Raw genomic sequence first — 16,188 nt, 5'->3', positions numbered from 1 at the left:
TAGACTGAAGAACAAAATGACAGCAACTTGTCTGTTCCCCTTCCCCCAATTCCCCAGCACTGTTCCCATCCCCCCAATTCCCCAATTAAAAAAAAAAATCTTTAAAAAAAAAATTGTGAGAAATTCTGCTTTATATCATTTCTATTAACATAATGCAATGGTGCTTCATAATTACATTGTTTACCATCCATATTTTCTCCTTACCCATTACAAATATATGTAAAAGCAAAGAAAGAGCACACAGACTATGGAAATATACCTGGCACACAGCTAAGTGAGGAGGCTGTCAGATTATTATACCACTAATATATTAACTTGTGCCTGTATTTTTAGAACTAGACAGGTTTCTGTCATTAAGCATACCTAAAGTAAAAAACCTGTATTTTCAGCAAAAGTATTTTAATGATTGATTAAACACTTTATAGAAAGGATTCATAGGCGTGAGCTCCTTATACGCTATCATCTGAATGTTAGAAGCCCAGCTTACAGATTTTTGGAAGAAAACACCGTTTTATCTTACAAGACACATCTACAAATCTGTGGTCAACGAAGTACCCAATATTATAATCACCAGGGTCCACGATGAAACAGGCCAAAAAACACTGATATATCTAAGAAATCAGAAGTGGCCTCATTTCAAGATCAGTTTAACTTAAGATGTCAAAAGAATTTAAAAAGGCTAAATCTAAACAGTATTCAAAAACTAAGCATCGTTCTTCTTAAAGTTTTTTGAGCTCAATTTTTAATTAACTAAAATGAAATAGAAATATTTTCTTTTTATTCATTTCTTGGTCCCTGGGCCATTCTCGCTGCATATGAGCTGTTCAGAGTAAGCTCTCAGTCAGGTAATTCTCCACCCCACCTCCAGGAACCAACAGACTCTAGTAAATACTGTAACAACAGTTCTTCCTTGACTCACTTGGCATCCAGGTTTGCAGGAAGTTTTGGCTGTCTATTATCTATCCATCAAATACTTAAACAGTAATAGAGGAAGCCCTTTGAGGCTCCAGGAGGAAGGAACAGAAGTAACCAGGCAGCTCAACAAAGTCTTTTGAGTATCTATCTATTGGGGTTCTTTCATTATTCCGTTCCTAGTTGCTTTTGCCAACACAGCAGCTTTTCCTTATAAAGTCATATACTTTTTTTTTTTTTTAAGATTTTTATTGGGGAATTCGGGGGATGGGAACAGTGCTGGGGAATTGGGGGAAGGGGAACAGACAAGTTGCTGTCATTTTTGTTCTTCAATCTAGTGGTGGAGGATGTTGCTTCACTGGCCCAAGCTGGCACCATCATTGTGCTCTTCCTGGACGAGGCAGATCAGTTGCCGGCTTCTGGACGCCGCTCACTGCGGCTGCTGGCCGCTCAAGCTGGCTGCTGGCTACACACGGTAGCCCATGGCAACCCACTGCCACAGGGGCTGCAGCCTACGCCGTTGCCGGCGACTCATGGCAACCCAGCTCCAGGTTGAGCTGTTGTTCAGCATCTTAGCTGTGGAGGGCAGTGTCACTGGCCCTCATATGTGGGATCCGAACCGGGGCCTTCTGGCATCCCAAGCGAGTTCTTAACCATCGCGCCACTCGGCCGGCCCTAAAGTCATATACTTTTAAGTCTCTGCTAAAATGGGTCTGTTATTGGTTCTGTAACACTTCTATTAGCTTATAAACCAAAGAATTAGATCTCAATCTACCATTTCCTTTGAATTCCTAAACAGAACATCAGTGCCATGCACTTTAAACAAATAGAGCTTCTTCTATAACCATAATCTCCATGGATATTACATTCATGTCAGTAGAAACAAATTAAAACAGAACTTGCTTCCAAAAACAGTTTTACAATACCAGCCAAAGAATATAAAGATACTATAACCAGGCTGGGTCTGAGAGCCAAGGCACACTAAAAAACACATTCCAAAATTAATACCTATCATTCTTGTACATTTCTCATCTCAGGACAATGCTTAGCAACACCACCTGTTAATGAGTGCTCATTTATAGGATTAATTTACAGATTTTATCCAAAGATAAAACCTCAGTCTTCTCATAACTTAATTTTAATATTGTCAGTCTGACACTGACCCTAATATCTAATTTCAACTTCCTCAATCAAGAGCTAAAAAATTTTAAATGACTGTAATGAAACACATAAGAACAAAAACCTAAACCTCACAGCATCAAAAACGACACCAATTGGGCAGCCAGTTAGCTCAGTTGGTTAGAGCGCAGTACTCATAATACCAAGGGTGCTGGTTCGATCCCCACATAGCCCATTGAGCTGCGCCCTCCACAACTAAACTGAAAGAACTACTTGACTTGGAGCTGATGGGTCCTGGAAAAACACAGTTCCCCAATTAAAAAAAAAAATGACACCAATTAAAACCAATTAATTAAATATACCACCACCAACCCAACATATTAAATGCTTATTTTTCAAAACTTTAATTTTCAACAAGTATAGGTCAAATCTCATGAAATCTAAATTTATGGGAGGAATCCAAAACTTTACACTGAGACTTTGCTGTAACAAATTGCTTGACAGGAGTTGCTTAGGCTGGTCATCTTATATAGGGCTTTTGCTATGACATTACTGTATTATTGAGATCTAATACGTAGGAAAATGCATGTTTCTTCTAGAGGCAGTGCAATATGAGACAATGTGTACATATTTTACAATTAGCATACCAACTATCTGTTTCTAATTGGATACCCAAAAGAATCTATTAAATTGTTCAAATGCTTCCAGTGAAACCTTAAAGTGCTAGCAAACTCCTTCCCTATCTATATAAAGATAAAACAAATCTCTATTAATGAGCTCATTAATGAAACCAATCTAATGGGCTAAAAAAGTTCATTTCTATAATTATGAAATAGATACAACCAACTAATTTTACACCAGGCTGTATTGAGCATTGTGAAGAACATAACAGTATTCTATAGGTTTAACTTTTATTCCTAAGGATTTTATAACTAGTTGAAGAAATAAGACTTAAGATAAATGTAATAACTGGTAAATACTGACATGGATATCACATACTAACAGTATACTATAGATAACTTCTTCAAACTGTATTCCCCTCTTGGAGCTGTTTTAGGCTGCCTCAAGAACAAGAAAAAATGCAAAGGAGCAATTCCATTTTAATCATTTTATATGAAGATTTAAGAAAAAAAAATCCTGATACTAAGAACAAATTTTAAAACCATTAGACAAAAATACATATGCTGTAGGAGTCCAAGTAAGAAAGTTGAACTATATTTCTATATTGACTAAAAATAAAATATAAATGTAGATTTGAAAGGGTTCATTACATAAGCAGAACATTAAAGATAAAGGATAGCAGAGGGGGGTTTAATGAGAGGACAAAAGTGGAAAAAAAAAAAAAAAGGCCAAATATTATTCACTTGTATAATGACATTTGCTCCTACAAAGAACATAGATGACTTAGCGTCCCAATTCCAACTCTATCAACAGTTATATAACATTAAGAAATTTAGAGTAGGGCCGGCCGAGTGGCGCGATGGTTAAGAACTCGCTTGGGATGCCAGAGGGCCCCAGTTCGGATCCCACATATGAGGGCCAGTGACACTGCCCTCCACAGCTAAGATGCTGAACAACAGCTCAACCTGGAGCTGGGTTGCCATGAGTCGCCGGCGACGGCGTGGGCTGCAGTCCCTGTGGCAGTGGATTGCCATGGGCTACCGTGTGTAGCCAGCAGCCAGCTTGAGCGGCCAGCAGCCGCAGTGAGCGGCCGTCCAGAAGCCTGCGACTGATCTGCCTCACCCGGGAAGAGCGCAATGATGGTGCCAACTTGGGCCAGTGAAGCAACGTCCTCCACAACTAGACTGAAGAACAAAATGACAGCAACTTGTCTGTTCCCCTTCCCCCAATTCCCCAGCACTGTTCCCTTCCCCCCAATTCCCCAATAAAAAATAAAATAAAAAAAAACAAAAAAACAAATCCAATGTTATTGTTAAAATTAAACATTTTAAAAAAAAAAATTTAGAGTAGTTTAAGAGACTCAAAAAAATCCTATGCAGCTGATTCAGGTATCATGAAAATAAAAAGCTTAGAGCCCCTTTTAATAATGCTAATTGTAAAGAAATAGAATAGCAACTGTAATGTTTGAAAGACGTTCAGGAAACAAAGACTAATGGATGTAAATTCCATCCTATATACAGAGAACACAATTAGAATTAGTTCTGATATAAATCTAAAAAGTACATTAAATGATGATGTCTCTGTTTATCTATTCCCAAACTAGAAATAATAATCTTTGCTTTTTGACTACCTGAAAAGTTAAATTTTAACTTTTATGAAGGTATTATTGATAACAGTTTTAGTAAGGCATTACTATTTCCTTTAAAGTTACATAAAAGGAGTTTGAGTTAACTTTTAAGATTTCTTAGAATTCTAACATAAGTAGGCGACACATAATACCACATAAATATTTAACTGACATCATCACCTAAGGAAGCTACCCCCATCACCCTATTTTAAAGAAAATCGTATAAAATTATCATTTAATCTAGTTTAAAATTTAAGTTACAAAGCCACCATTTTAGCATTCAAAGAAAAAATTATAACCAATCATTTGTCAAATACTGTGTACCTACTATATTTCTGGCATTATGCTAGGCACTAAATATAGACAGCAGAAAAACCAAATCAGAAAAGGTCCCTGCAGTAACAGTTTACATGGTGGCACACAGTTTTCTCCATTTAAAGGATTAGAATAGGCTAGCATAAAGGCATATGAAGAAACCTTTATGAAGGCACAGATGGAGGATGAATTTACTTCTTTCAAGTATAAACCAATGTGCTCAATGTTTTATCTTATTCTACATCCTTTCTTTGTGCAATCCACTCCCATCAATAAATCTCAGTAAATACTGAGGACCTTCTATGTGATAGAAGGGAGAGTCAGGGAGGGAGGAAAAGCACTGTTCAAAATTAGATCTAAAACAAAACCAAAAAAGAATAAAGCAATAGTTTCTCCTTAAAGCTTCACCCCAAGCACCTAATATGGTGTGTTGCTAGTTGCATAGTTTTAGCAACCAATTTCAAGAATTCTACATTCCTTTACAAAGTGTTTGGGTATCTACCCATCACATGATTATCCTTGCTTATGATGACAGCAAAATACAGATGGATATCCAAAAAAAATTGCTAAACTCTGAAAAGAATCAAGTATTTTTCCTAATCGCACAACAGACAGAATAATCTACAAACTGAAAAGATTTTGGCAAAAAGCTGAAGAACACTTACTTCTGTCCCAATTCCAGGTTGCATGCCCGAGTACACGCTATCTGGTGGAGGACCACCATACTTCCTCTGTCCTGTGGTTACATCCAGAGTATAACCAGTCCTCTCAAGCAGGGCCTAAAGACAATTATACATCTATTTATACTTGAATAATAAATATCACACACAAATCACTGTATTAATATTTTCCAAAAGGCACCCCAACCCCTTAGGCTATGTATTTTATAATTAGGTCAAAAAATGTTAAAATTCTCACTGGTTCCTCTCACACATGTTGCTCCCACTTTATTTTACTTCTCCTTTCCATTTAATAGAAAGAGTTATAGGCTCTAAGGACATACCTTCTGTTATGAGAACAAAAAAAGGGCGCAAGGATTAAAACTGTGACATAAGCTGACCTCAGGCTACCTATTCATACTTACATACCACAGTACGCCTCATTTTGCACCCCCTCTACTTCAACTAGACCTCTTTTCTTACTTGTCCCCTTTACATACCACACATCCACCAGTGATTCTTTCCAAATAGTGTTCTCTATCCTTAAAAAATCAGAAGTCCTACCTCTCATGCAGCCTCTCATTTACTATTTCTCATATCTTCCTACTCTTTCTATTGTACTGAATTTAATCTCTTTTTTGTTTGATACTTTTGTTTTATACTCCTGCTATACCATAAAGTTCTGTAAGAACCAGACCATTTCTCATATAGCTCATAGACTCACTGAGACTCATAGACTCAAAATATTTCACAGTTACCAAATGAATATACTCAGGCTTCATAAAACAAAACCTCATGTTTCTCATTTCCTACCTTCCTCACAACATTATATTCGGTCTTAGGAGGAATTGTAGAAAATAATGTCTTTGCCCTCAAGTTTGTTTCGTTTATATGAAAGGCCTACAGAAGAAAGACACAATGGAAAAAAAGAAATGCAATCTACCTACAAAGGGGAGTATTTTACACTTCAGGTTTTAAAAATTATACAATGTCAGAGCAGCAAGATATTTAGACACCATCAAGTTTCGAGGGTTTCAAAAATATTTTGGAGAAACCCTGGAATTCCAGTTACCTTTGACCCTCCATTCTTTTACCTTTGATTCAAACAGAGCTGCTCTACTTTTTTTTTTTTTTTTAAGATTTTTATTGGGGAATTGGGGGGATGGGAACAGTGGTGGGGAATTGGGGAAGGGGAACAGACAAGTTGCTGTTGTTTTGTTCTTCAGTCTAGTTGTGGAGGACGTTGCTTCACTGGCCCAAGCTGGCACCATCATTGCGCTCTTCCCGGGTGAGGCAGATCAGTCGCCGGCTTCTGGACGGCCGCTCACTGCGGCTGCTGGCCGCTCATGCTGGCTGCTGGCTACATACGGTAGCCCATGGCAACCCACTGCCACGGGCTGCAGCCTACGCCTTCGCCGGCGACTCACAGCAGCACAGCTCCAGGTTGAGCTGTTGTTCAGCATCTTAGCTGTAGAGGGCAGTGTCACTGGCCCTCATATGTGGGATCCGAACCGGGGCCCTCTGGCGTCCCAAGCCAGTTCTTAACCATCGCGCTACTCGGCCGGCCCGTGCTGCTCTACTTTTAAACATAGAAATAAATGTAATGTATAAAACATATATAACATGAGGTCAGGAAGTTAAGTTCACGAACTTGTTGCAATGATGTTGTTAGCATTTTTGATATCAGAGGGATTATTCATTATGAGTTTGTACCAACTGGACAAATAGTTAACCAAGTTTACTATTTGGAAGTGCTGACAAGGCTACATGAAAAAGTTAGATGGGGCTGGCCGAGTGGCGTGCTGGTTAAGCGTTGGCTTGGGACACCAGCTCTGAGCAGCAGGGCCTGGGTTCGGTTCCCACATGAGGACCAGTGACGCTGTGCCCTCTACAGCCAAGATGGTGAACAACAGCTCGATCTGGAGCTGGGCTGCCGTGAGTCGCCAGCAACAGCGTAGGCTGCAGCTACTGTTGCAGTGGGCTGCCGTGAGCTACCAGTGAGTGGCTGGCAGCCAGCGTGAGCGACCAGCAGCTGGCGTGAGCCGCTGGCAGCCGGCGTGAGCTGCCGTGAGCAGCTGTCCAATGGCCGGCGAGCAACTGCCTCACGGGGAAGAGCACAATGATAATACCAACATGGGCCAGTGAAGCAATGTCTTCCACAACTAGACTGAAAAACAAAAGGACAGCAACTTGTCTGTTCCCCTTCCCCAATAAAATCTAAAAAAAAAAACCAGTTAGATGACTTGAACTTTTCACCAACAATTCATGGCTCTTGCATCACGACAACACACCAGTTCACACGGCACTGTCTGTGAGGGAGTTTTTAGTCAGTCAACAACATATAACTGTATTGGAACACCCTCCCTACTCATCTGATCTAGCCCCCAATGACTTCTGTCTCTACCCGAAGATAAAGGAAATATTTAAAGGAAGACATTTTGATGACATTCAGGACATCAAGGGTAATGCAACAACAGCTCTGATGGCCACTGCAGAACAAGAGATCCAAAATTGCTTTAAAGGGTGGACTAGGCACTGGCCTCGGTGCATAGCTTCCCAAGAGGAGTACTTCAAAGGTAACCATAGTGATATTCAGCAATGAGGTATGTAGCATTTTTTCTAGGATGAGTTCGCAAACTTACTTTTCAGACCTCACGTATATTATACATTTACACATGGTGGTACTTGTATAACATGTAATATACACATATTACACATGTAACACACTCCTTACCAAGAGCAAATAGACTCAGGGAAATAATATAGGCCTATTCAATGAATAGTAATCCGTTTTTTTAAAAACACAATCATTACGTCAAATAGAATTTTCACATACTTAATTATTTCAAAATATAACGGAGTTATGCCATTTTACAAATGAGGGGGAAAAGGTACAAAGGAGTTCTATATAGGCTAGTTATATGACCGAAACTACAAGTTATATTTCCTATCTACATAAAACTGTACAAACATTAAATATTTCAAATTGCAAAGTCTATTACTACAGCAAAACATCAATGTCCATTTAAGGAATCGGGTTCGCTGGTCTTTCACTAAAAGCCCTACGTTTACCTTTCATAGCAGTTTACCTAAATAATAGTAATAATAATGGCTCATAGTTATACAGTTCTTGCTCCATTCCAGGTATTATTCTAAGTGCTTTACATACTTTACTTCCTTTAATCCTCACAACCACTCTATGAGTAGGCACTATTACTATTCCCAGTTTACAAATAAAGAAACTGAAGTAATAAAAACTGAAAAGGAGGAAAGCAGTTATAAAGCCTCCTTACCAAGAGAAAAGAAACAAAGTGCTTGGAAAGAAACTGAACCAAGGCATGACTGGATCGATACAAAAAAACTATTATAGGAAGCATCAATAAATATATATCATTCATAGCCCAAAGAACAAGCAAGAAGGGAGATTCTAAATTAAGAGTTTTCTACCAAACATACAATTAACTGTTTGCCCCCCAAATTCATGTTCTTTTCCCTAAATTATTTCATTTCTAAACAGTAATATTAAAAACTTGAACTATAAAAACTGTTTCAAGGAAACAAGCACTCGATCTCATCATTAAATTTAATTTCATTACCAAGTCAAATTTTACCTTGATCTTTGCTTCATCAGGTCCCTTTGTAGATTCTTGCACCTTGCTCCCCTGTTTCTCCCTTTGCCTGTAGGTCTTCATAACTCCACATAAAAATGCACTTTTGTTCTAGAATAAGCAAGTAATTCAATGAAAAAGAATTACCAGGAATCACTGAAGGGTCAAATACATAATTAAATTTAAATTTCAGAAGACCAGAATTTTAACAAAATGTTTACTCATTTATTCACTCAACAAATATCTGCTGAGTGGTTACTATGTGCTAGAGAGACTGGAGCAGAAAGCAGCAAGACAGCCAAGGCTTCAGGGAGCTTACCTTCTGCACTGGCAAGACAGGCTTCCATTTGTTGATATTTAAATGCACCTGGACTATTCTTTGCCACAGGTTCCAAAACTATTCTCCTACCTACATTATTTCCCCCCAAGATAATAAAACAGGATCAGATAATCCAAAAATGTTTCAAATCTTAGTAATTTAAACATGTTAAAAAAACTAGTAAAAATTAGCAAACCTTGGCTTTGATTTAAAGTTTCTTAAGTAACTTACTGCAAACAAAGGAGTGGGGGGAAGACTTTCACTTTACACTTGTGTTTCTGAAAACTCTTTATCATAAGCAGATCTTTTGTTTTTTTCTTTAAATTTTTCAAAGAAGCCGAGGTAGTCACAAACAAAACATACCACTTCACCACAGGAAAAAAAGGAATAGTAATAACTTCAGGTCATTAATTGCTCAAAGATATTTCTGAGTAATGGCCTTACCTGAACATGTGATAAGTCACTTTCCTTGAACTGTTGTAGTACAGAGAGAGCTCCTTCTTCATTAAATTCCCTGAGAGCATCAATTGCTCTTTCATCAAGATCGACATAAGCTACCAATCCTAAAAATTAAATTGAAAAGAGGTAACATTATTACAACAAAAGAGATCATCTAAACTGTGTTTATTCAAGAGTAGTCATACTCAGTACTATCACTAACAAAATATTTTCATTTCACTATAGGCATATATGCAGCTATACAAATACTACATAGAAAGGCCAAGAGTACAAATATAAAAATAAAAAATTAAATGTCAATACCTATAAACATGAATTTCAATCCCCATACCCCACAAAAAACACAAAAATCTTAACCCCACTGCCCACTCCCCAGGTTTAAATCTTAGAAGTTAAATCTTATGTATACAATGTACTACAGATTAAGCATTAATATAACAAATTCTGGTTTATGTTAGAGTGCTAAGAACACACTGTATATCCCAAGGATCAACTTTCAAATTATATGCACTGTTGTAGTTGTTGCTAACCACACAAGAGGTGGGGAAAAATATGAGAACCACTTCTACTAAATAATTCTTTCTGCTCTCCAAAAAGTGCCAAAGGCTTTCCCTCCTTAGCACCAAAGATAAAATGAAACACATTTGTTTATCCAAGCATCTACTTTGCTGCAGTCAGAATGTGGAAAGGCATAATTTTAAACTTTTCTACAAATGCAAGTGCAGCTTGATCAATCAATTCTGAAAGTTGTATTTTAATGCATTTTTTTTGTTCTTCTGAAGTGTCAAGCTGAGATTTTAAAAGATGCCGTGGCATTCACAACACTCAACAGTAACAACTTTTTAAAAATGGCATTAAGGATTTTACTACGGACTTACAAGTAAACTATACAGAAAACATACACTGCATTCTATATATGTATTATATTTAACTGCACACAGAACATCTACTAAGTTTAAAATATAATTTCTTAAATCTATTAAGTGTTATATTTCTCTATATATATGTATAAGAAATAGATTTCAGAATTGATCCAATGTAAAATGGAAATATTTGGTAGATTAAAACCCCCAAGTCCACATGAACTAACATCAGAAGTGACTCCCTTTTGGTTAAAGCCAAAAAGAACTTTATTCCATACAATAAATGTATTTAAATAAATGTAATGCCATTTGCAGTTACTTTTAAAAAACATTGCGATGATTTGGTTTAAAAGCTCAAAATGAGCATGTCTAAATAATTGGCGTTTCCTTGCTTGCATATTCCATACCACCACCCAAAGCCACAACTCAGGACACCCATCAATCCATTCTGTTAAACCAACCCTACACTCAAGCCATCAGCATTTTATCAATAACAAACACTCTACAAGAGAGCATCTCTAAGCAGATCACTGCCAATTCTCTATGGCAGAATGTCACAGAAAATTCCTGAGGACTGATTTTCAAATGCGACCATCACTCAGGAATCATTTTTAGAAGTCATTTTAATGTCTGAAATTATCCTGAGCCTTTCTGACTTAAAAATTTTTTAAAGAACAAAAAAATAAAAAACCAAACAAAAAATCCCCAGATATTTGGAACTATGGTACTTAATACACATTTGTGAGACAATTCAATTCTCTCTCCCAGAATCTGGATAGGCACACAAAACACTGAGGAAGAAAGTTTCCATCCATGGCCCCAGAGCGGGAGGACACATTTATTGATGAACAATACTCCCTAAAGGTAAATATTTCTCTCCCTCTTTAAAACTTCAAACCACCTACAACCAACCATGTTAAGATGTTCAAATTTGCTTAAGCACTTAACCATGGGACTTCTAGATTAAAAAATAAAAGCAGCTGTTACAAACCAAACACTTCCAAATTACTGAGAGATGTGGATTTCTGTCTATTACAAACTAGATAGGCCACAAACTCTCAAGGAGTCTGACATTTATTGTCATTTCCGACAATACAGTCTAACTAGTCCTCTTATTATGCCACCTAATCAGAACTAAGCTGATTTAACAATCCCTTTAAGAAGCTAAAAGTAGAAAAGTAAAAGCAAAATGATGACTGACTTAGATTAAGAAAAAAAAAGTAAAATTTGGTATGCTGAAACATACATTTTAATTGGTGGTAAATCTAAGACAAATTGATGTACTGTTCTGAAACAACTAAGACTGCATATTCAACACTAAGAAGGCTTCAAAATAATGCGATAAGAATATCAAAGTCAAACCCAATATGCCCTCAATGAAGGGAAAGTAACAAACATTCAGCTCTACATAGATCAGAAACAATAAGTATTAATTAACCTTAAAAAATCTATAAAATTCAAAGTGGTTTGTCCTCACTTTCATAACCAGTCAGAAACAAGAAATGCATATTATACCTGTCTGAAATATTTCATCAAGTCTTTCTGCCACCTTCTGTGGGAGGCCTGCCTCTATCAGTGTCTTGTAGTGTTCTGTGTGAGTTACACTGGAAGTATCCATTGGTTCTTCCTCTTCTTTTAACTGTACCGCATTACCATTCACCTGATTAGCCATTTTATTATGCTGCTGGAAAAAATTCAGGAGCTATATTACATTAAGCCAGAAATAACTAGTTTGTAGGACAATGCATGATTTATCTAAACTAATTTGTATACATGCTGCTAATAACCTCTATCAAAATAATATTTTATGCCTTTTGTGATGTAACTGACCTAAATTTGGAATAACAATCCTGTAAAACCATAGGAAATAATGTACATGGAAGCATTAGATCTTTAAGGAACTTCATGTACACTAGGTTAAATAAAGGCTTGAATTTACTTAAGATAGAATCGCTGATTAACAAAAGCAGCTGTTGTGTCCTGACAAGCATATCAACAAATCACCACGAAATCCTAAAAAGCCCCTCAGCTCTCAATTCTTATACAGTTTTAAAAAATTTGGTTTAAAAACATAATGAACACCCACAGACCACTTAGTCAAGGTTTAAGGATATTCAAATTTTCCTAGCTCTGCTTCAAATCCAAGATAGGTATGAAATAAATGCCCTGTTGTCTCTAGTTCAACACACTGGTGGTTTGGGTTTTCTCCGCCTCACTTAAAACAAAACAAAAACACAACTTGACATTATTTTTTGTTCTAAAATTAATTTGCTATTCCCATTCACAGATTTAAAAGAAAAAATGACCAAGTTTAAAAGCTAAACGATTGTTGTAAGTCCACACAAAATAAAGTGAGCTATATTTGAAGTTGCTTCATTAAAAAAAAAATCATGAGTACATACTGAATTTTTTCATATCAGTAAAATAAAGCTGCAAAAACATAATGAAGAATGGACAGACTAACTTCTTCCAAATTGTTTCAACCAACCCTACTTAATTAGGATAAACTTAGGTCAGATGTCTCAGATTAACCTACCCACATCATTTTGTATGTTCAATCTGTCTGTAATGCTGAAATGAACCAACTCCCTGAAGAGAGTGATTAAATAATAAAAACAAACAAGGCAAGTCTCTATACTGCCTCAAAAGACAGAGAATTAAAGTGCATTTATCTGTGGTGAAATTATGAGATGAAGATAATAAGCAGCAGAATAAAGACATTGCAACGAATACTGAAATAAAGGACATGAAGGTGGATCTCAAGGAAAAGCCTATTTTTCTTGATGAAACTCAAGGTAATTAGTCACCTACAGAGAAAATACAAATTTCCTAAAAAACACTAAAACTCGTAAGATAACCATACTTCCAGGCTGCTTATCAAACACTGTGCAAATGTACTAGGTGCAGCTTTCTGGCTTAAAACAATTTCTTTTCATTTCAAAGTCCACTAATATTTAGTTGAAGTTAACGAAAAAGGAAGACCGAGAGGAAGGAGGTAATAGAGAATAGCAAGAGAGGAATATGCAGTTACTCTGAAAATGAGATAAACAATACCATGAGTTCTTATGATTACAAATCATTAAGACTTGATAGCCCACTAATGTCTATACAGACGCAGACTCTGTGGTTAAACTCTGGGTGGATAAATGTTTCTCAAGGCAAGCCTCAAATTCTGATGAACTGACAAAACAAAAACATTCAAAACTGGCAAACTTTGATCAAGAAACTACTTATAGTGAAAGATGAATATGTTTACTGATTAATACAACCTATTTCTATAAAGATGCATCCTAAAGTCCAGTCTCTTTGTGAACATATAGTTCTGTTTTCCCATGCTCCCCAATCCCCAAATACGACCATAAGATCATCAGAACTCAAAAGTTCTCAGTATCACAAGATCCTCACTGTATTGCACCTGGAAATACTATTAGTCACAGAAAGAAAGCAATTTTTTAACAGAAAAGTTGAATGAACATCTGGTAAAGTGGTGTGCTTTTTAAAGTATGTGTAAAGCAAAGAGACAAGCTGTATATTAAGCACAAGATAGAAATATTTATGACTACTATTTCATTGCAAAGGCTCTTTGCTGGCTGATTCTCAAATTGGTTGAAATTAAAAAAAAAAAGGCTTGTAAACTTTTAACCAAAAAAAATGTAAAATAATTAGATTCCAGAAGATAAAACCTTTCAGATCAAGGAAAAACTTCTCTCTTCAAGTCAAATATAATGTGCTCATTTAAAAGACTTTTAGGTCAAATGAGACCATTTAAAACTCTTGTTTCAATTCAATACAATGCCACACAGCCAAACCATATTTCTGATGCAGCAAATATACTAATGTGACTGGAGTCATTTGATCTAAGCACTTTTGCAAAAAGTCGAAATTTCATTAAGATTTAAAAGGGCTGCTGGGAGATTAGGGAAGTCAGCACTCGCCCCTCCCTGACTTGCTGAACATCTCTGTGCAAATTAAGAGACGAGCTGTTAAAGAACCAACGAAATGAAAACTAACGGTTATCTCATGGTTTAGGAGTGTCAAGCCCTTATCCTACGACTGACTCATGAGACATAAATCCAGCCTTTGAGGACAGCAAAAATCTCAAACAGGCAGTGTGAAAAGACTGGACCTTCCAAGAACCCCGTGGCTTTAAGTTTTAAATATTGGCAATACGGTTACTACCGTGTAAGAAAAATAACTGCCTTTCCAATTTAGTGCGCCTAGGACATTCTTAGAATTATGTATCTCAGGCGCTGCTTGAAGCCTAAGTTTCACGGCCTCTAGTAGTCATTTTTTCCTTCAAATCTCAGCTCGCAGCATGCAGAATGGGGGAGGGGAGGGCTTCCTACACACGTCGGCCTTTCGGCTTCTGTTTCCCACAAAAGTTTTCTCCGCTCACGTAACCCGTGGTTTGCATCCCGCCCTCTGCCCACCCCACCCCCTCATGCCCATCCCGACAATCAACACATCCCACCCGTGGCTAGGCCGGCTGAGATGGGAGCTAGGTGGCTCCCGCAAGGAGAAGCGATAGGGTAGCGGGGGCCTCAGGCCGCCGGCCACGCCGCGTGGAGCGGCTGGCGGAGGCGGGAAAAGCACTGCCGACCGCTGCAGGCCGCGCAAAGGGCGTCTGGCGGCCGGGCCCCGCGGGCCGGGGATTGTAGGGGAGGGGGGGGAGATGAACGAGGGCGAGGAGGCACTTCAGCGGGGCTAGGCCCTCAGTTATGCGGCCAGACGAGGCCGAAGCCGCCCCCAGCCCATCCCCACCCCCACCCGGGGCCTCGGAGGGAAAACGAAACTGGGGACCAGGCGCCGAGCCCGGGCCGGGCCCAGTAGGGTCGGTCGGGGCTCCCGGCCCCTCCCCCCACGGGCCGGCGCTAGACTCACCAGGGCAGAGCAGGGGCCGACGGCTGGGCCCGTGAAAATCAGCGCGAGGCGCTTTGAAAACGACTAGAAATGGCGCGCGCGCCACCCCCTGCCCCCCCTCATGGACAGAGACGCGATCCCGGCAGCACGCGGGGTTTCCCGGAACTGCTTCCAGGGACTCCGAGTGGCCGGGCAATCACCTCGCGCGACGACCTGAGAGGCAGCTCAGGCAACCAATGGAAGCAAGAAGAGGCGTACCACGCCGGACTACTCGGGAGCCAATCGATGAAGCCGTCGGTTGAGCCAATGAGAGAACTCAGCGCCACTGGCTGGGGCGCCTCCGGGGCGGGGGCAGGAACACAAAGGGGTCTGTGGTGAAGCCCCAGTTAGAGGCGAGGCTGTGGAGCCCAGGCCCTGGGGGGTCGAGGCTCCTCCCTTCTTGCCTGCCGCCGACACAAGATCTAAAACCTAGGCCTAGCACCTCGTGGCAGCCTCCGGAACCCCGCCCCTTACCGTCCTCGCCAGCCCGCTACGCCGCGGCCCACCCCCCGCTTCGCCGGTGCCGCAGCGTCCCTAATCGCCCCTCTAGAGGCGCCGCCGCCGCCAGCGTTTGCTCCAGACACGCCCACCGCCACGCGGTCTGGCCTCCCTCTAGGTCATCTTTTGGACTCCTGTACAACACGATTGAAGGATGATTTGGCTGGTCGTTTGGGGAATTTCGTGTAGAAAAGTCATCGCTTGGAACGATCGGAACATTGCCCCTCTGTCTCCCTGGCTCCCTTCCACACATTGTTGGGAACAGCTCAAAATGATGGAGAAATCACTA

The 16,188-nt window shown here is 39.3% G+C and overlaps 1 protein-coding gene across 10 annotated transcripts in view; it reads right to left on the bottom strand.

Moving 5' to 3' along the window:
* The window catches only part of HNRNPR (heterogeneous nuclear ribonucleoprotein R), a 38,098-nt gene extending 22,581 nt beyond the window's left edge, over window positions 1-15,517 (bottom strand). For 4 of the 10 annotated variants that reach the window (XM_019631424.1, XM_019631426.1, XM_019631427.1 and 1 more), the window contains exons 1-6: window positions 15,384-15,474; window positions 12,018-12,183; window positions 9,625-9,743; window positions 8,865-8,972; window positions 6,067-6,153; window positions 5,260-5,373 (exon numbers count right to left, since the gene is read on the bottom strand). In XM_019631424.1, coding sequence (XP_019486969.1) covers window positions 5,260-5,373; window positions 6,067-6,153; window positions 8,865-8,972; window positions 9,625-9,743; window positions 12,018-12,174 — 585 coding nt within the window. In that variant the 5' untranslated portion in view covers window positions 12,175-12,183; window positions 15,384-15,474. Of the gene's footprint in view, window positions 1-5,259; window positions 5,374-6,066; window positions 6,154-8,864; window positions 8,973-9,624; window positions 9,744-12,017; window positions 12,187-15,383 lie in introns of all 10 variants that reach the window. The other 6 variants (XM_019631429.1, XM_019631430.1, XM_019631425.1 and 3 more) reach the window with 5 other exon arrangements.
* Window positions 15,518-16,188: the final 671 nt, after the last annotated feature.

The sequence above is a fragment of the Hipposideros armiger genome, unplaced genomic scaffold (assembly GCF_001890085.2).
Source record: "Hipposideros armiger isolate ML-2016 unplaced genomic scaffold, ASM189008v1 scaffold_999, whole genome shotgun sequence".
In the NCBI taxonomy this organism is placed as follows: Eukaryota; Metazoa; Chordata; class Mammalia; order Chiroptera; family Hipposideridae; genus Hipposideros; species Hipposideros armiger.
The sequence above is the reverse complement of the archived record's forward strand: the minus strand, read 5'-3'. Positions and strand labels throughout refer to the sequence as shown.